Source organism: Meriones unguiculatus, chromosome 10 (assembly GCF_030254825.1).
Source record: "Meriones unguiculatus strain TT.TT164.6M chromosome 10, Bangor_MerUng_6.1, whole genome shotgun sequence".
Taxonomy (NCBI): Eukaryota; Metazoa; Chordata; class Mammalia; order Rodentia; family Muridae; genus Meriones; species Meriones unguiculatus.
Genome location: NC_083358.1, coordinates 86020305 through 86042718, shown reverse-complemented (window position 1 = coordinate 86042718; position 22414 = coordinate 86020305). Strand labels below are relative to the sequence as shown.

Sequence of the window (22414 nt, the reverse complement as noted above, 5' to 3'; positions counted from 1 at the left end):
TAAATTTTCTATCAATACACTTATTACTCCTTCACTTTTTTGGGGGAAAAAACCTTCATTTAAGATACATTTCTACCATGACAACATAATCTAACAAAAATTATCAAAAAATAGAAAACTCATTGAAAATGTATACAAAACACTAAATGTTTAAAGCTAAACTCCAGATTTTTACATTTTTGTTTTATAAGGGCGCAAACTTGGTGATAAACCATTTAGATTATGAAATGTTATTAAACTAAGAGAATCATTTAATTGAACCAAAAATAACTGAGTTTAAAGGCAAATATAAATTGTTGTGGAGTCAAGAGACAGTTTAAAATCTAAGCTATATTTTAATAAATATTATCACTTAATAAAACATAGCCAACTTTCATGCAAGAACAGTATGGGTTCCAAACAGAAGCAATTTACCCCATCTTAGTAAGGAAAGAGATAATGAAATTATTACCGAACACAAAATGTATGCTTTGAAGCCCTCACTACTGTTTATATGCTAACTCAAAATCTATTTATTATCAGTACTTCTGACTATGAGACCACAAACACAGGTTAGTCAAATATGACCAAGGAACTGCATGATTATATCATGAGCAACCTGTCATATAGAACCAGCGATTTAAGTGCTATGACAAGCACTATGTCCCTTTTATAACATGTTATGCTTTTGTTATTTCTTCCCCTGAGGTGGTAATAAGAAAACTACCATCAGTTCTAAACCAGGGGCACAGCCTAAGCTTTTATCAGACTTGACGGCCTCTTTGGTTGGACCTCTGCTTTCTTCCAAATACACTTCTCTAAAAAATTAACTTTATCATCAACACAGAAACTTTTTAGATCTTACCTAAGCACTTGTGTCAACCAAAAAACCCTACAAAATGTTTTCAAATATATGTTTTAAAATTTATTAAGAGAAACTAATTTTAATGATTTACAAAATCTTTAGCCAAGTACATTAATACATCTTCCATTAGCGAAACTAGGTATTGAGAAAGTGTATCCGGCTTATAGGCAATCACATCAAGTAACAGCCCCTTTAGGTACCCACTGCTCTATGTGGGAAAGAAAGAAAACACATGGGGAGATCAGTAGGACTGAACAGTGCCATCCCTTTTCAGAAACCTCTTCTCAAGAATCACTACAATTCTTTCAGTGAACATTATCCAAGAACCTCCTACTAGATAACAAAGCCTCACCAGCTTTTTTAAATTTATTTTTTTATAATTTAGTCACTTTACATGCAGATTGTAGGCCCCTCCCCCATCTCATCCCAGTCCCATGCCTTCTTCCTATTCTCCTCCCCTATTTTTCAAAAAGGAGGATCCCGCCTCCCCTACCATATGACCCTAGCCTATCAAGTCTCTCACTAGGACTACTAGCATCCTTTTCCTTTGTGCCCTGGCAAAATGCCCCCCACCCAAAGGGTAAGTGATCAAAAAGCCAGCAACAGAGTCCATGACAGAGACAATTCCTGCTCCCCTTACTAGGAAACACACATGGAGATTGAGCTGCCTATGGGCTACATCTGACCAGGGGTGGGAGAGTCTAGGTCCTCTTCATACATGGTTCTTGGGTTAATCAAACCTCTAACACACAAAACTTTGTTGGAAAAACATCCAAACAATCCTTAACTATTACCAGTTTCAGCCCTAACTTTTTATATGAACATGATAAAAAATCCTTCCAGGTTTTGGCACATGTAATTTCAAGAAATGCTTTTTAAAAAGCAGAAGGCTGACAGATAGGCACTAAAACCAAACAATTTTGAAAAAGAAAAATGACAAAATGATAAAAAAATTTTATATTAATACTTAATATAGAGCTAGAATAACCAAAGCAGTAGACAGAAACATGCAAGCATGAATGGAATGAACGAACGCACAAGCACACACACCAGAAAATAAATTCAAACAAGTATTTCTAATTATTATTTGAAAAAGAACAAATATAATTCAATACAAGTTCAGTGTTGTTTAGACTGGGAGAATTTGCTAGTTTAAAACAACAAAAACTGCCCTAATCCTCATTCCTCATATAAAAATTAACTCAAAATAGATAATGAAATGAACTAGAGCTGCTAGAAAACACCATCAAGATCTAGCACCACCAATCATGAGGTGAAAGTCAGTAAATTAAACCTCATCGATATGATGAGTCTATGCTATCAAAGATCCTGTGGGATGAAAAGACTCACCTCAGATGCTGTCATGTATGTGCATACATTCTAAAAAAGATGTAAAAGCAAGAGAAAGACTACTTAGAAAAAGAAAGGGATGGGAAGGGAGGGGCAAGTAAGGAAAATAAGAGTTGAAATAATTATGGTTAAATTGGATTACAAACTTTTATCCTTTTACTAACTACCTCAGTCACACCTGGGTCTCTTTTTGTTCTCACAATTTATGATGACAGATGTAATACATCATCTTCTGATATTTATTAAGAAAATACCAATGCTTTCTGATCTTTGTTTTATGGGAATGCACTCCTTTTAGAAAACGAATTATATCTAAACTTTGATTAGCTTTGTTAAATCCTTTACCCAATTCCTTCCTTTTTTTTTTTTTTTTTGAGTCAGAGGAAGGGTAATTGAGTCAATAATTATATCAATAAACTGCTCATTAATTAGCCACTAGGTTAATCTCTTGGGCTATTAGACTCTGGAAGCAACAGTTTCTAAAATTTAAAACAGATATTAGGAATAATCTATCCTGAACCCTGTACCAATTCATAAACTTGGCAAGGATTAATGCTTGTATCCATCAATTCATTCATTCATTCAATCATAAATTAACTACAGGGAAATGTTATGTCTAGCAATTGTTTTTGGTAGCAAAGAAACTGAGGCATTTACTGCTCCACACAGACTTATGGATAGGCTGAGTGATTACAGCATAAGCCTAAATAGGAATGAGGTCCTAGGTTTACTCTCCAGTACTGCCTCCACTCCAAAATTAAGGGAAAGAAAAGACCAGAATTGTTATGCACACACTCTATCACAAGGTAAAGGTCTAGCTTAGTCAGGAGGAAAAAGAAATCTAAATTTTTGCTAATAAAAAAAGATGTGACAGAAGGACAGCTGTCATTAGTGAATACTAAATCCATTAGCAGAAAATAGAATGAAGGTTCCACATTACCATATCAAGTCACAATCTGTCTCCAGCCTAACTTAAGTCAATAAACATGGAGGAACCACATGTTACATGTCTTCTTCAGAGATCTCATAAGCTCAAATGCACTGAGTAGAGGAACAGTCAGAGCAATGTAAAACTAGCAACTTTCTAAAAGCTTAATTTAGGCTTCTTTATCATGTGTTATATTATGAAGTTGGGGCAGAAGGGAAGGGTTATCACAGTATGAAAAGAAATTATGCAGATAGATAACAACAACCAATACCAAACATTTCCTGCTCTTATTATTATTATTTTAAATACAAGGACTGTAAGTAACTCTGCCTAAATAATCCAATTATAAATATCTTTAAAAAGAAATTTTGAGCTTTCTGCCCCGGTCTTGGAGGCCGACCCTCCTGGACTTGGTGCCCAGCCATGCGGCTGCCTCGGACCCAAGCGCAGGTTGAAAACTGCAAGAAAGAAGTGAGTGAACTGAGGAGCTCCAAGGTGAAGTAGTCTCCACGTAGTGCCCTGGCTTGTCTGCCTCCCACCTTAGAACTAGTGCCGGTGTAGCAGATTCATTGCCGCCCGCTTTGTGGCTGAGATAGGTGAGGCCCCGTTTGACAGATAAGAATGGGGCCCGCCTGAGTGTCCGTGAATTGTAGTAAGTAATTGGCGGTGCTGAAGGTAGACTCCCAAAGTGTCCCATCAACATATTAGGGTCCTCCTACCCCTTCCTCTGCCTCCGGAGGGCTAATGCAAGGCATGAAACACCAAGCCTAGGTCTGGCATGTTAGGCATTTTTAAATAAGCAGGCAGAAGGAAGATTTAAAGGATGCTCATAAGAATATGTTGTCAGAGTGGGTGCCTGTAACCCCCTGCATGCTAGGACGAGTTCTTTGCTAGTAGCTAGTCAGGATGTTATTAACCTGTACATTTTTGTATGTTGATAATTTCCCACAATCTTAAATAAAACCTTTTTCCTGTGTCAAAAAAAAAAAAAGAAAAAAGAAAAGAAAAGAAAAGAAAAGAAAAGAAAAGAAAAGAAAAGAAATTTTGATTCAGGTTAAATACTTGGACGGGAACAAATACAGAGACCAACATCGACAATGACAGAGTGAAAGACCTTGGAACATTCAGGCCCAAAAGAAATATCTCAATCAAATCCCTGCCCTCGGGTTAAGGAAACACATCTGAAGGGGTGGTGGAAAGATTTCAAGAACCACAAAGGAAGAAGGATGCCAAGGACAGCACAGACTGAGGCAGCATGCACAGGGCCAGCACAGAGCTACACCAGACAGGGTCCTAGGATTGAAAGTACAGGTAGATACATGTCCCATTAGTAACCCACAACCTCTGGCAAATGAAAATTAGTTTTGTCCAAGGGAGTCTCACTGAGGAAAAAAAGAACAAAAACAAAACTATTCGTAAGGGTAAGGTTTCATGCTCAGCAGTGTATGGGCAACAGAAAATTAGCTCAACGGCATCTCTAGAAGCTCCTTGACTCATGTCATGTCAACATCTTTCTTTTCAATTTTATTTTTAAATTATTTTTCTTTTATTCCAGTTTTCTATTTGTGGAGGATTCCTGAGTGTATGAGCCAGTAGGCTGCTACATCTATATCTGTTCCTTATGCTTTTGGGCTCTTTTCTTTCTGCTGGTTTTGTCCTATGCTGATATGTTAGTTTTTGTTTTATCATCCTTCAGAAGCCTGTTTGTTTTCTAATGAGAGTCAAAAAGAAAGTGATCAGAATCGGGTTAGGTAGGAAGGAACTGGGAAGGATAATATTAATCATGATAAGTTATTTGAGGGAAAAATATTTTCAATAAAAGAAAAAATAAATTAAATTAAAAAAAGAAAAAGAGGGAAAATGAAAATCCGCTGCCTGGTTTGGTGACATAGCATAGGCATGGAGTACCAGCATGTAGGAAGCTGAAGGACAAACATTTTGAGTTTGAAGGCAGTCTGTTTTACACAGAGATTGTCAGGGCCAGACTGTAGCAGGACCACACAGTCAAGATTCTTGTTTCTATTGAATTAATAACACAATACTTGATGTAATACATAGGTGATGTATAGTAAGAAAACCTGGGGACACTGTGGCAATACTTGAGATATGACATATGATATCAGTGCTGACTTAAAACACAGTAGGAAAAAAAAGTAATAACCCATGGTGATCACTACTGATGTTGTTACAGAAATGTGGGATTCACTGAGTCAGACAATATCAAAATATAAATGCAAATTGTAAAATATTTCCATGTGAATGACCCATTCAAAAGCAACAAACGCAAAAGCTTTCAAATTCTGAAATAAACTTCGTAATTTTAGGATTGCACATAAAAGGAAGAAATAGAAAACCAAACAATAAAATATTTTATCATTAAAATTACTTCAAGTAAATTATGACGAATAAAAAAATTAAAATACTGTGCAATGGCTATGTCTTTTTACAAGGCCATAATAAATAACTACTAAACCCCAAAAATTTGATACAGAAAAAAAATTCCAATAGCAGTTGATTTTTAACTCGTTTACTAAAACATTTTGCGATGTTAAAAAATACATATAAATGCCGTGGACCCATTCCCATTCATTTTCAGTGATTTCAATAGCCAGCACATGTAGAAAAAAACACATGGAGTACAAATTAACCTTTATAAAATATGTTACATCTCAGAATCATCAACTGTTCAGCTCTTTGCTACTACTGCTATTCTAAGAATGGATGTTATTTTATTCAAGCTATATTTTTGATGAAATTACTTGCTTTACTATTTTTAAGTGGCAACATGATCATGAAAAATTAATTCTAGCAATTTTTACATTAATAGCAATCTTAATACAGTAACATTTACCTTAACAAAACTATGTATCAATTTATAATCAATAATTTTTGACCACCTTGTTTTCTGAAGGAGTATGTGAGTGAATAAATAGACTGCCAAGCTTATGATTATAGATTTAAATGTTACATTTCTAAGTAACTATAAAGTACTTGTCTACCTTTTGTGAATACATTTTCCAAAACACTATGATTCCTAGTAAAAGAGGCAGGAAAACCAGGGATAGGTAAGTGATAGTTTTAAAATAATTACCATTTAAAATAAAATATTTTAAAATAAGTAATGACATTCATTGAAGCAGCTAAATATAAAAAGCAAAGTATAGCCCCATCTATTTGACAGAATATTTAACTATATATAATCTTTTAAATAAAGGCCTACTGTAGCAATTATTTCAATACTTGTTTGAGAAAGACTGATCAAGAAAGGAATCTCGCCACCATTACTTTTGTTGTACTCTGTAGTAGACACCAATAAAATATCCTTACAGGCAAAAACAAACAAACAAACAAAAACAAAAAACAAAAAAAAAGTGTCAACATCACATGGAACACTGAATGACCCTGTAATGTGTTTCAAAACAACTTTTAAGAAACATAGCACTGAGCTAAACATGAAGCACATATGTATCATCTCAGCACCCCAAAACTGCAATAGGTCTTGCAAGATCAAGACCTTGTCTCAAAAAAATGTTTAGAAGACATAGCGTATTTTTTAAAAAAGCACAGCGAGAACAGTTATTAAGAATACTTTTCAGACAGTAACAATTCTAAAACAAGTTGAAGACTCAGCTCATACCCTAAAAAATCATAAGTCTCTAGTAAGTACTTTGTAAGAACACCATCCAAACACTTCAGACAACTGAAAAATTATAAATAACACCTATTTAAAAATTGCAAAATAGTTTACAGTTAATGATACATTCCTGCAGTAAATGTATGTTTTGAAATAAAGAAAGAAAGGTAGGTATAATGGAGCAAACCAGTAATTTCAGCACTGGTTGAGGAAGAAAAATCAAAAGTACAGGGTCAACCAGGGAAGGAAGCATATTCCCGGCAACTCTGGACTATACAATGACATTGTCTCAACCAAGAAAGCCATGCTGATAAAACACAGCCTTCTACAACATTTATGTTTTTCAAATGAATACATAGCTTCCAGGAAAAGACAAAGAAACAAAACAAAAAAAAACAAAAAAAACTTGTAAAACTATTAATAATTTTTATTGTTTTTTCAGTAGTTCCAGAAATATAATCTTAGGAAACAATTTAAGACATTCTTTAAAATAAAAATAGACTTCATCACCCACTTTCAAAGATTCAATGTACTGCAGCAGCAAGAAAACAAAAACCAATGAGGATGTAAGTATATCCATTGTAAGTTATTAGAATTTCTTTTTCTATTTAAAAGTTCTAAGTTAAATGGCAATAACAGTAACAGACACAAGCTAAAAATGATTTTAATTTTGTGCCAAAAATGTACTTAATAGAAGGCAGATAGACCAAAACATATGAATGTTATCTCTGGTGAATATCCATAACTGAAGTCTATTATTGGAGTTTTTAAAGTTACACTCAACCTACTTTTAAAACCACCTAAGGATAAAGTAAAAAGTTCACTTACAAATGTAGACAATTAAAACAAGTAAAAGATGAATGAATTTAGCTTAAGTCCTCACATTTAACCTGGAATTCACCAAGTAGGCTGGCTAATGAGCTGCAAGGATTCTCCACCTCCTTCTTTACTCTCCACCCTGAGGTCAGAGATGACAGCTATTGTGCGGGCTTTTTACATACGTACTTGAGATTCAAACTTAATAGCTCATGCCAACAGAGCAAGCACTTTACCAATTGAGCCACCTTCGTTTCATTTTATGATTTACATTTCTTTCACTAAAGCCTTAAGATCACAGCAAAAAGTTATACAATACTCCAAATGATTTCAAAATATGTCTTCTCTCCTTAGGATTCACATACACACACAGTTTCTTAGAATCCTTAATGGCAGACATTTTTGGTATTTTACCCTTAATTTTTGTTTTTTTAAGAAGTGGTACGTGCTTTAACTTTCTTAGAGACTATAAAATCTTGATGCTACTACCTACTTTATTTGGCTATTAAAGGTTTCACTAATATACCTGTCAAGTGCTTAGAAGAATGCCAGAAGCTACCAAGGTCTTTTTTCTTCTTTTGTACAAGTTCTGTCAAGTAAAAAGTTAAAAGCAAAAGCTGTCTATCATTTATTATGGTCTCAATTTTGACACTGCCACTAAAAACTGTAAACTATGAATTAAGTAAGACTTCAACCAGAACCACACTGCAAATAAGATTTTGTCAGGAACACTGCTAGCAACCGAAAACATGTACTTACTATCTTCAGTCACAAACAACAGCAGTGGCTTGTGCTAGAGACACCAAATGCTGGTATAAAGGGTCAGTTTTGTCTGTCATCATTAGAATTAACTGCAAATGGCTCTGGAACATGAACTCCGTTCATATACATTCCAATCATATACGTACAAGGACACAACTGTAACATATCCATAATAAATATTTTCAACTCTCATCTTTTTTTTTTTAAATGATGGACATAAACTAAAATTTTAAAAGCTACTTTCTCCTTTCTCAACCATCAGTCTTGGATTCTCTCTGGATAGTAATCCTGACTTAAAAATAATATTACTTGGAGACAGAGATGGCTAAGAGGTCAAGAGCCCTTGTTGCTCTTGCAGAGAACATGGATTTGGGTTCTGGGACCCAAACCCATTTGGCAGCTAGCAACTGTCTATAAACTTCAGTTTCAGAGAATGTGGTGCCCTTTTCTACCCTTCACAGACATTGCAGACATGTGTTATACAAACATACATGCAGGGAAAACATCCAAACATAAATAAAAATAAAGATAGTATTGCAAATCACAAAATTAAAATTCTCAAACATAAAAAAAAAATCAAGAAAACTAAATTTTGACATTATAAATCAGTTTGCTTATTCTAACTTATATTTCTCCCCTCAATCTCCAGTCCATCAACTTCCAGTTACTTATTTTTACACTGTACTGTGCATTAGTAGCACAAATCCACGGTAAGATAAAAAATAAATAACAAAGATCAAAGGAAGAGCGATACACATTTTATAGAAAAATCCTCATTTACAATTTCTCAAAATTTATGGTACAGGATATTTCTAAAAATTCCATGTACTGGGGAGGCAGATGAAGGCCAATCCCTGTGAGCTCAAGGCCAGCCTGGTCTACAAAGAGATTCCAGGACAGCAAAGGCTACACAGGGAAAACCCGTCTCAAACAAGCAAAAAACCAAACCGAAACAAAAATTCCATGTACACACACCCTTATTTTTATCTTTGTTAATACTTTGTTATTTCTGCATATTAACCCAAACAAGTAGGCATAAATGCCGTAGGCTTAGACAAGGCATGAAATCTGAAGCATACATATTTTAATAAACAATATTCTTTATTCCAGTTTTTCTTCTTTTGTTTTATGAGTTGCATGAGAGAAAAGTTAGGTAATTAAAAAGGTAAAAGGAATATACTTTTAATTATACTTAGGAAGTTAAAGGCTTCCTTGTAATGGAATTCACACAACCTTCTGAACAAAAACAAAACTTATAAAATATGAACATAATTTCTTCATTTTCAAAATAGAAGATTAATTATACTTACAGTAGTTTAACAGGCACTTTCCCACTGAACAATGGAAGAAAGGTGGTACAGACAGTAAAAATCATACCTAAAAGGGATGTCTCCTTGGCAAATGCTGCAGCAATAGCTGGGTCTAATGCAGGCTGGCCATCTCCAGAGGGAAGATCAGGTCGCGTATAATCCCTACTTTTATCATTGTTGTATTTTACATTCAAATTCACAAGTTTGGAAAAATCAATCCTTAGGGTACAGCAAGCATTATAAATATTTTGACCATCGAGGGCCTGTGAAAGTGAATAAAGTGTTATCAGGCATCTTAAATTTGAAAGTTAGCAAAAACAGGAAAAGGATTGAAATTTCATACATCAAGCCATGCTACTTCTGTTCTCAATGTGTTCTACTAAATAGGAAATGCTACTTAACTCTAAAATACACCTTTTTATCACCAATGCTAACACTTTTTAATAAAATAAAGTTGTAAACAGCTCTAAAAAATAAAAACTGGTAATAGTCACACACAGTCAGCCCTAACAGTATTTACTCATTTGAACAATATGTTATACGCACATTTTTTTACGATATTAACGACTTGATATAACTACTTCTGGGCGCCACACTATGAAACCGCCTCATACAACTAAATGTAGCCCCAAGATATTACATAACAATTCCCATGAAATGAAGCAAAAACAAGCACTTCCTTAAAATGTAATGTTTGACCTGAATCAGAATTATCTTGATGTAATTTAGAAAGGCCAATATCATTCCAGAAGTTTCTGGAATAAAAGAAGTGCTGCCTAGAAATAAAAGCCTAGACTTAAGTACATCATTGTTAGACCACTATTTTACTCTGAGTATCTGTATAAAAAATAGAACGGAAAAGGCCCACCAAGCTTTCAAAGATGGTTACTGAAGGAATTAAATATAGAATCATACATGTCAAAGTTTATCATGATTTATTAACTATCTTACTACTACGATTTTTGCTGCCGTGTATCATTTCTAGTTCAACAAGGTATAATAAAAAACATAAATGAAAACAAAAACATAGCATTAATTTTCATCAGAAAAATAAAAAAGTCTTTTTAATTTAAAAAGTAAATTTCTGTATTGCTTAAGTATATAAAGCTTGAAATCAAAACATTAAAATGTTCTTACTCTCTGGAACAATAATTCTTTCCCCTCAATATACAGAAATTTAATAATTCTTTCCCCTCAATATACAGAAATTTTACAACTATTTACTGAGCAGAAAAGCAGCAAAAAAGCTTCACACCAGAAGATCACAGGGCTGGTGAAAACTAACTTAAAGGTATTTCATACACATTTTAACTTAAATTACATTTGGATGAAGCAAACCATCACATAAAAGAATGTATACCACATAAAAGTAGAAACCAAATATAGCAACTCTATCAACAATTTACTGTAAAATAATCCATCAGCCTCCTCTGGAAGCATATAACACACTAATACAAAGGCATTCCTGATGGTAGCGTATTCAGAGTAAGTAAAGGCATTCCTGTCAAGTGGATGTGAGTTACGTGACAGAATTCGTGACTTCTATGCAATCTATCTGGCATTGAGTATCAATGATGCAAATGTCTACCAGTTTATGAGTAGCAAAACTTTACAACTAGGTAACTTTAAATATTATCAAAGAGAAAATATCTCATAGAGCTGCTCTGAGTCACCATTCCTAAGTTAATGCTAACAGTACTAACAGAAAATTACTAAATCTACAATAGACTTTTGAAAGTGTTATTTTAATGAAATATTAGGGTAGAATGACAAATTACCCACAATCAATATAACAATTATTACAACACCATCTAGGAATCTTTGATAGTTTCAACTTTAACTTTTAGAAAATATCTGTATGCTGGTGAAAGACACAGTTACACATAGACTGGGAAGAGCTGGAGAAACAATCAGACATCATTTAAACTATAATTGTGTGGAATAAAGAAGAAAATAGGAATCCAGATATTTTTCAAAGGTTGAATGAAGTACGGTGATTGTAAGAGAGAAAGAAAATTCATGCTAAAAAAATTATGCGAGCTTCATTTCAAGCTGTATTTGCAATCCCAAAAAAGAATAGTGATACACACACCAGTTCTGAGATGGATGCAGCCACCAGGAATGCAATGATCTGGCTGGAGCAAAGATTACTGGCAGTTAAAGCTCAAGATAAAGCAAGGAAAAGCTTCTCAAATGTTCCTATTTTCAATGAACGTTCATACACTAAGTAAAAATAATAAGTCAGAAATTTTTATAGCTAAAACAAAAGCATAAAAATCAAGAAAATGTTAAAATAGAACATACAATTAAAACAGTACAATGATTTAATATGCAGATACTTAAAGGGCATTACTTATATGTAACTTGCTGCAGTAAGACGCTTCTGGGCGTAAGAATTAGGTGCTTCAGGGAGACTCCAAAATTCCAAATTCTCTGAATATCTTACTATCTGGTTTTAAAAAGTGAGGAAAATTACTAACATAAAAAATATAAAATTGGAAAAAAAATTAAAAATATAAAGTTGGATTGTAACAGTAATTAACATAAAGCTCCATATTAGTAGATTATGTGGAATTCTTTTAAAAATACTGATCCACTATGAATTCCTATGAATGTGGAATGCATAATATAAAAACTGAAAGGAAGTATTAAGCAAGTTCAAACAAACTGTCTACAAAGTACCATCAGAAAGGTCTCTTAGAACATCTGCTGTGAGTTCTCTGTAAGGACTGAAGGACATGACCCAAGTACTACAACGATCTCAGTTTTACTATTGCTGTCTCAATAAAAGCTAAAATGTAACCCCACAGGTACGCTAAAACAAGATGACAAGAGGAAAAAGATTCTAGATGTCTTAGCATCATTACCTACAAAACATTAACTGTTCATATATTTCAAATAACAAAAACAAAATGACATTTGCTACTCACGCGTTGTTGTTTAATTTTGCTGTAAAAACAACATTTAAAGCTGGGGTATTTACATGCCTCAATCAGTTTTACACCTTCCAATTTTAAAATTGTTATTAAGAAGCCGATGCAGAGAGTATCTTTGCTTTCCCAGCATACTGTATGAGTTTTCTTACAAAAATATGAAGACCATTTACTTATGATAACTAGGACTGTTACTATGGCTTCAGTTTATCACCTCAAATGTCAATGCAATAGAGAACAAAGTAGATAAAGTGTCCACTCATACTAACATAAAACATAATTCTCTAAGAGATAATTATAAAAATCTAACCTAATTCAAAGCATAGTTTGGAAAGAGGTCTCCATCAAGAAATTTCTAAGCTTGTATTTGGTTTAAAAACAAAAACAAAAACAAAAAAAGGAATAAAAAAATGAAGAGAAAAACAAAAATGGAATAGCACACTGTAAGCCGAAAGCACGTCTACTAAATATTTTAAAAAGTTTGACACAAATGAAAAAGGAGGAAATGAGACTTGAGAAACAAGCAAACATTTACTCTCCTAAACCACACTAATGACTACAGGCTTTACGTAAGGATAAAGGATAGTCACTGAAGGACATTAGTAAAGTAAGTAATATGACTAAGTTGAAATCATCGTGTAGCCTGTGGAAATTACTGGGAATAGCCTAAGATCCAGAGGTGGCAGGTTTCAGCCAAGTACCTTGAGACTGATGTAGATATCTACAAGAGGATGATGTGTTGGTATAATGTTCTTTTGAAATGTATACACCTTACCCTTGTTCATTCAAATACTGATCCCCCCACCCCCGCTACTTTCTGGTTTCAATCTGGATACTGCATTGTGATACTTATTCTAAGCATCCTGTCTCAACTTTGTGTAAACAAGCCAAAATAAAGCAACTAGCCACAATGTTGAGCAAGGAGAGGGAAGGAGCCAGAGGACAAGAAAGAGCGTAGGAGCCAGAGGGTAGGAAATGAGTGAGAAAAAAAGAGGACGGGGCAGAGAGAGGAGAGCCAAGCTGGGAGGAGATCTTGGAACTACCTGGAGAGATGGACTGGACCTAATATATCACTAAAAGCAAGTATAATGTGGGAAATCTAAATGTTAAGAAACTATGAGGGCTTGGAGGTTTAAGAGGGAGTAACTATTGCTCAGCATTGTGTACTAGGTTAACCAAATAAACCCAATCTCTGTGTGGTGATTTGGTTATACAGATGTTTAGGATTAACAGCAGCTTTACTAAAAGATAATTATTAGTAAATATTAATTACTACTTACAACAATGATGTCTTGATGGCTTAGACCAGACCAGTGCTACTCAACTGTTGGTCAAGGACCAGCAGCTCAGGTTGTTCTGCATAAAATGAGTTTGTGTCAAAAATTCTTATCATTACCAAGTGAATATGATGTTTTCTAACTGCCTTCTAAATATTTATGTTCATAAAAGTGTTAGTGCCACCTCTGGCTTAGAGAAACTTCTTTCAGCATTAAGCAACAGTTACTACAGAGGCACTCCCTCCAAGGCTCAGGGACCAACATAAATTATAAGAGCCAACAGAAGGGATGAAGTGTTACTGAAACCGTCTTCTGGGCATGACAAAACCTTGCACTGAGTGCTCAACATTTGTAATTACCTGAACAAGATCTATTGAAGACTTGACATGCCTACGTTTCATCAAACAGAAAGAGGATAGTGAGAATATACAGGTACTTATGACTACAAGGGAAAGACATTTTCTTCAGTAGTGTAGGCACTGGGAAGTTCCCTCCTTTGGTGGTTTGAGAGAATGACCCTCATAGACTCATGTTTGAATCCTTCATCCCCAGTTAGTGGGAACTGTTGGAAAGGATAAGGATAAGGCCTCCAACAAAGTCTCTTGTAAGTTGCCTTGGTCATAGTGTCTGTTCACTACAAGCAAAAAGTAACTAAGACCCATGGCTCCCTTACACATACTCCTGTAAGTGATCTCAATGATACTCAGTGGTATGCTCATACATACACACACACACATACACACACACAGCTTGACATGAAGTAGAAAGGGGACTAATATGGGAAAGGAATAAACAGGAACAAGAAAGGGAGTAAAAATGTATATGATTATATATATGAAATACAGGTATTAAAATGTTTTAAGCCTATTATGTACAATTAAAACTAAACAGGGAAATTTTACAGCATTGCTGTTTTTAAGCACAAAACTTTGTATCGCATCAGCATTAACGTAAACTATAGCTACAAACAGGTGATTCTGCACATTGACATCAGCAAAAAAAAAAAATCAGAGAAAAAATGTTTGAGTAAAATCTGTTTAAACTAGGGTGGTAACAGAGTTGAAGGATAAACAAATAGGAATTCAGTAATCAGAATCAGTATCTGGAAATAGGATGGAAGGAAAAATTATAATTCCAAGTTCTGGTTTGTTAATGAGAATGATGTTGGTATCTTGTACTATAGACAAAGAGAACAATAGGAACCCTAAGCTGAAATGAGAACAGTTTAAGTTTGAAAGTGTACAATGACTGGCTAGATTCCTAGTCTGGGTCTTTTAGTTAAGTTCTGGGCTAGAAAAGTTAATGGAAACACCAAAGATAATTTTAAGTTGTGTGAGTAGAAGTCTGCCAAATAGAAACAGAGTGTTGAAAGGGGAAAAGACAACCAAAGAGGTAGGAGAAATCTAGAAACACAGAAATGTCAGAAACCAAGAAAAAAAAAATTAAGAAAGTGGGGTTCACAATGTCAATCATTACCTACAGGTTAAGCAAGATAAAGACTGAAAACTACTACTGAAATTGTACTACTCTAATGACCACTACTTACACTTTGAAGGGTAGGTTAGGTAACTAGAGATAAAAACCAAATTACGCTAGACAGAGAAATGAGGAAGACTGAAAAGATATAAGCAGCAAACAGCTTTCGTATAAAGTCTGGTTACAAACGAAAACAGAGAGGAAGAATGGAAGATGGAGAGACATGCACAGCAGCACAATCAGCAAGATCTGAAGTCAATTTACTAGATGTTTGAGTATATTTGAAATCCTGATGATAAGCAGTCAAAAATGGAAAAATAAAAGTCAAAGTAGAGAAGACAATTATGCCATTATTATTAATATAACCTGAGGTAGGTAGCAAAGAATGAGATCTACAGATCTATAGATTCTATACTGATACTAGACAGGTGATGAAGCATAAAAAGGTATATATATCTAAAGATAGATATAAGCGTTAGATTTTGCTAGAAAGTACTAGAATTCCTGTCTGACTTTTAAAACAGATTTTGACAAATGAGGGGAGGAGAGACACTGAGTAAAGTGCAGTCTCTGATACTGTGTCAGAGTACTGCTGACTAAAAAACTGTGAAATAATTTTCGATGAAAAATGACTACTTTCTGATGACACTCAAAAAAAAGTATAACATTTTCAATTGTCAGATGATACGATACTATATAATATTCTCTAGGTATACCCTTGATATAGGCATGAAGATTGTAGATCGGTAGAGAAAATAGGGCAAGGAAGTGTGTAAAATGAATAACGTTTCCTCCCTAAAAGGTTCAACTACCAGAATGTGTACTTAAGAAAGTATATTACTATTAAAATTATTAAAACTATCACTTTAGACTTCTGTACAGAAAGCTTCAGTTAAGCATATGTAAATACAAACAGGGTCAGATGTTTATCTGTGCATACACATATAAAACAGTTGTGACAGTTTATCATAATTTTAAATAAAGATTGCTTCAGAAAAGATATACACATCAACTGTATTTTTCTGTAACATATAGATTAAATCCTAATCAAACTCCTATTCACTGATCCTTTGTCAATATTTTCCTCTAGAAAACAGGCACAAGCCAACAAACAAATATATAATACACATCAAAAAATGTGCATCATTTACAAATACATTTGACAGTGTGGAAAATGCCATAAAAAATCAGTTTCCAGTAATTTCTAAGACTATAATCTCATACCACATTCATTTTTGATAACTCGATAAATATAAAGACTTTCCAAAGTTGGGAGACAAAGCATGTGAAGAATTATTTTGGCAAGAAAGAATTCTAATAGTTAACTGGTGTCTGAAAAGGAGAGCATAGTAAAATATTATATAACAGGAGAACAAGTAGGTTAAACTGAAATACCTGAAAAGCTGATAATGTACCTCTTTAAATCTTAACATTGTTTTATATGAAGAAAGTGAAGAGTCATTTTACCTCTATGACTTTTTTTTAAAATTTTGAAACATTTATACTGGCCAAATATGATACTTTATGTGAAAGGAAACAAAACAATATAAAACTGGTCCCGCTTTCATATGGCTAATCTTGACCCAGAGAAATTAATGAAATATTAGAGAACACAAATAGTACAAAAACAAAAGAATGAAAAGTAAAAAATTAGGTAAGGCTAAGATAAAGAGCTGATTTAATAGTTTCATAACATTAAAGTCAGTATGAATTTTTAATAATTTAGTAATGAAATAATGAGATACTATGGCAAAAGAAGTTAAACAGTAAAAACAAAATTGAATAAATTATACAGAAGGATTTAGGCATTCAGAAGCAAAGGGTTTTATGTGTTTTCAATGGCATCATGACAAGGAGAAATTTTAGTTCTCTACATTCTTACCTTCCATATCTAAAAATGACTAAAAAGCAGACTCAGAAACTATATTTTAAAATAACACAAACAAAAGCTATCTTAAATTCTTTAAAAACTGTGTAAGATACAATGTAACTAGAGCTGATCAGAATCTGTACTACATCTATCTTCAAGTAGCTGAACTAAACTTGAAAAGTTACTACACAACTACCACCAAAAAGTACATAAAACTTTTGTACTGTCTTACCAAGATGAGGAAGTTTACTAGCAAAATGAACAAATATATAACAGAAGCCTGTATTACAGATGACCATCGCTATAATTATTCTTATTTTTTTATTTTTTTTTTATCAGTTACATTTTATTAACTCTGTATCCCAGCCGTGTCCCGATCCCTCATTCCCTCCCAGTCCCTCCCTCCCTCCCTCATCTCCACCGTGCCCCTTTCCAAGTCCACTGATAGGGGGGACCTCCTCCCCAATCATCTGATCCTGTTTTATCAGGTATCTTCAGGACTGGCTGCAAGGCCCTCCTCTGTGGCCTAACAGGACTGCTCCTCCCTTCGGGGGTGGGGAGACCAAAGAGCCAGTCATTGAGTTCCTGTTAGAAATAGTCCCTGTTCCCCTCACTTTGGGAAGCCAATTGGTTATTGAGCTACCACAGGCTACATCTGAATGGAGGTTCTAGGTTATATCCATACATGGTCCTTGGTTGAATGTCAGTCTCAGAAAAGACCCTGTGCCCAGATATATTTGGTCCTTGTGGAGCTCCTATCCTTTCCCCATCAGACTAACTCCCCTTCTTTCTTATGATTCCCTGTACTCTGCCAAAGGTTTGGTCATGAGTCTTTGTTTTGAAAACACTTGGGATCTAGAAAAGATCATTCTGAGTGAAATATCCCAGAAGGAGAAAGACAAACATGGGATATACTCACTTATATAGACCTATAAGATATGATAAACATAATGAAATCTATACACCTAAAAAAGATAATCAATTGAGCGGACATGGGGTAAGATGATCAATCCTCGTTTAGAAAGACAGATGGGATGTGCATTGAACGTATGACAGGAGTCTACTGAGCGCATCTGAAAGACTCTAGCTATAATTATTCTTAAAATGAGTTCTAAGTTAAATTAATACTCAAATCAATGAAAAACACATCACTATTTAAAGAGGCTCAAACTTACTAGTTTTGCTTGTTGAGCATTTACTGGATCACCATACTGCAGCAAAGCCTGAAACTGGTTGTTTTTTGTAAATGTGATTATCTTCAATACAGCACCAAACTTGGAAAATATCTGTGAAAACATTAAAATTAAGGCATTATTACCTACTATGTTATTTCTTCAAGCTATAAGCAATTCTGTAAATTACATTACACTTACTTGGTGAAGGACATCAAGTGTTACAGGGTAGTACATATTGTCAATAATTATTCTAAGTACTGGACTCTGGGCTGGAGTCACTGCACTTTCACTGACTGTAGTGCCACTAAGAGGTGTATTTGCTGTCTGGACAGCTGTCACAGCTTGAAGAACTACTTGAGCACGCTGAAATTGACAGACAAGTAGTTAGTGACACATCCATTGTTTCTACTTACACTTTGTTACATGTTATACTACTGTCTCTTTTTCAAAATAGTTACCTAAGCACTCTGCCACCAATGCTGACACAGATAGGCAATGCCAGTTATTTTGAAAGAATTTCATGTACTTATAACCAGAAACAGTTCAAAGAGAAACTTACAGAAAAATAAAACTTTAACTTCAGATTATTGACTCTATGAAATGAGTACATTGTTAGAAAGAGACTACAAGTCATCTTTCATTAGGATCTAATCACAGTCAAAATCATGATTAAGCTTATTTCTAACATAATCTTAATAAATGAACACAGGGGATAAAAATAAGTCTTCTTCATACTAATACTATAAAATATTATGATCAGAGCCAGGCACGGTGGCGCATGCCTGCAATCCCAACACTAGTACAGGCAGAAGCAGGTGGATCTCTGTGAGTTAAGAGGCCATTCTGGTCTACAAAGAATCCAGGACAGCCAAGGCTACAAAGAGAAACCTGTCTGGAAAAACCAAGAACCAAAAACTAACTAACTAACTAACTAACTAACTAACTAGAATAGCATAGAATTCTGATCAGAGATTAATGTTATCTCTATATACTATGAATGGTATTATAGTCAGTGTAACACAGAACCAATATTGCAAAATGCACTATTAATTAACTTTTAAATTATCTTAATGGTTTGACAAATCTTTATTGGCAGATAAATAATATAAATAGATCTAAGGGATAAAGAAAGAGAAAAATACAAAAGAATATGCTTATGAGAATAAAGAAGAAAAACCAGGGATCATGAAGCCTAAAATTCAAAGTCAACACACATCTAAATAAACAGCATTTAAATGCTAATTAATAATATAAACCATAAATTGCATATATCAGCACACGGACAACAAATGAAACAGCATGTTAAGGTAATAATTAATTGGTATTTTAATACTATGAAAAACAAAAAGACCTCAAGAGCAACATTTCCCTACAGAAATTTATCTACAATGACAGCATTAAATATCACAACTAACATCTGTTCTAAATTCAAGTGTCTTTTAAAGGTAGGAACCACAATATCACAGCATAAAACTCAGTAGACACAAAAGTTGACATTTTCCCTGCAACGTTGTCACCCAAGTTTCCTTTATTGTACCAATCCCCTTAACAATACAGACTGTGACTATCTGTTCAGAGATAAAAATCTATACAAAGTGTATATTATCCTATCTATATAAGAAGACTTTCTTCTATGGTATCAATTCCATGCTTATTCATCGCTAAACATCTTTTTTAGCTTGACAATTATTTCTCATAGTAGCAGTAACAACTTTGTTTTAATACATGAAACAGTTTAAAAATCTAGATTTTTAAGTTTCCAAAATATTATATATACACAGAAGAGGACTCAAATGCTGGAAAGAGACCTCAGTAAAACACTACAAATAGGACCTGTCTAAAAAAAATTATCAACCAAGCACAAAAAAATAAAAAACCTAGAACACTATAAATGTGTCAGAATCAGAGCCATGCCTTCTCCCAGCTAAAGAAATAGAATCACAACAACTCCACATTTGGCTAAGGCCGAGGATCTGGCTTGCTTCCATGTATGTGGACCTATCTGCATTGCCCCCGTGGCATGCCTGGGTTGGCTACCCAGAGGCTATTTAAGCTGTGGGCTGGCTTTCCCCGGGGTCCGAGGATTGTTCAATGTTCCTGAATAAACTGCATTGAAAAAAAAAAAAAAAAAAAAGAAATAGAATCACAACACCTGTGTTCTACTTTGATCTGGCTTCTTTCAAAAAACACCATTTTATAATGTACACCTATGCTTTGCAGATACACAGAGCTTGTTCATTCTTTTGTAGCCATGAATATAACACAACTCTTTCTGTAGACTACTACAATGAAATGGTTGCTCCATGATTTTCTTTTGGTATATCTTTTTATTTACATATATGTTTTCTCAACCACATAATTAGGAGTGCAGTTATTAAGTACAGAATATGCATATGCTCAACTTGAGATTATTTCTGTTTTCAAAAATGACTCTTTAACAATGTACATTCTAGTAACCAATATAGGAGTATTCAAGCATCCTTGCAAATTTACTCCAAAATCTGCTATTAGGTGTCTTTTCTATTTGTTTATAGATAAGTCTTTATCTTATCTATACATAGCCCAGACTGGTCCATCAGCATTCCTTCTATAGGTGAGAGCAAGACATCAAGCAAGAAAAATCTCATCCAGTTAGAGAACCTACTCATCATTACTTTTGGGATAGAAGTAAAGGCAAATAAATGGCCATAAGGGAGAAGATGCGAACAACAGGTGTTCTGGACCTTTACCAAACACAAACATGCAAAATAACTTTGTGGGTGGGACTCAACATAAATAGTTGTGTCATCTAAGTGACAGAAGTAGCAAGGAACAGAGAAAAGTATATAGGTAATTATGAATAAAATGACAGAACTCAGTGATTTAACAAATTGTTTTAAAAGAGTTCATAGCTAAACACATTTTTACTTCCTTTTTTTAATATGAAATATTAAAATAACTACAAGTGAATAAAAATGTAGCAAATACTAAACATTAGGCTGAGAATGGTTTTTATCAAATTCCGGAAACAGAAAAAAAAAAATGAGTGGAAATACACAGCAAGCTGGGATTTATACTGGCAACAACAACACACACACACACACAAAAAAAAAACAAAAAACAAAAAAACAGGAATCAGAGCAGCAACTGGAAGGTTCACAAGACAGGAAGACAGAGCACAAGCACACATTAATAGGAAGTCTAGGTAATGAACAAGCAACTCAGTTCTTGCCTCTGACTCATCACCTCAACACTAAAAACAACAAAACCATTCCTTAAAAGAATCTAAAGTCCTAAAAGGCACATTTGTTAGCTTAATAAATGCCTCTGGCATTTGTAGGTTAGGGAGAGGGGACTAACTTGGCATCCAATTGCTCTTTATTTTAACCTGGGGGAAATTATGTCAGTCTAACAAAATTATACTTGTCCATTCTCAAATATGAATGAAGAGCAAGAAAGGAGAATGAGAACAAGATAAACTAAAGGTAAAACTGAAGGAGGTATCATTCAAACTCTGCTAAGCTATTTTAAAAATAAAACTGTACTTAGAATCCTCAAAGAACTGCAAAGTTTTTTTTTTTTGTTTGTTTGTTTGTTTGTTCTGCCAAACCATTACATAAAAAATGACCAAAAAGACAGAAGGGCTTTCAAAAATTAAAAACCTGACTTAATTTGAAGAGTCCTTGTGTGTGTAATCAAGCAGCTAGAGTAAGTGATTTATTGCCTAACCACTTTGAAATTCATGATTCCAAATTTCCCTTTATATGGGGCTTTAAGTAATCATCCCTATTTAAAATTATACATCTAGAGACTCCCCATTTTTGTTCCCCTTTTCATATACTTCTTTCCTTTGAATCTTTGAAGATAGAGACATAGCCCAGTGATAGAACGCTCAAACAGCCATGTTCAAGGCCTTGGATTTAATCCATCCATAGCACCACACTTAATGATAATCTTACTAAAAGCAACTACATACTGTAACCTTTAGAAGCACTGCTAAAGAAAATAAAAGTTCTTAGACCATTACAGCACTTTACCATGTTTGGGTCTAAAAGCATTC

The 22414-nt window shown here is 34.2% G+C and overlaps 1 protein-coding gene across 4 annotated transcripts in view; it reads right to left on the bottom strand.

Annotated features, from left to right (window-relative positions):
- The window catches only part of Ptbp2 (polypyrimidine tract binding protein 2), a 58707-nt gene that overhangs the window by 10753 nt on the left and 25540 nt on the right, over positions 1–22414 (bottom strand). For all 4 annotated transcript variants that reach the window (XM_021663344.2, XM_021663345.2, XM_021663346.2 and 1 more), the window contains exons 6-8: positions 18574–18738; positions 18376–18486; positions 9712–9907 (exon numbers count right to left, since the gene is read on the bottom strand). In XM_021663344.2, coding sequence (XP_021519019.1) covers positions 9712–9907; positions 18376–18486; positions 18574–18738 — 472 coding nt within the window. The remainder of the gene's footprint in view (positions 1–9711; positions 9908–18375; positions 18487–18573; positions 18739–22414) is intronic.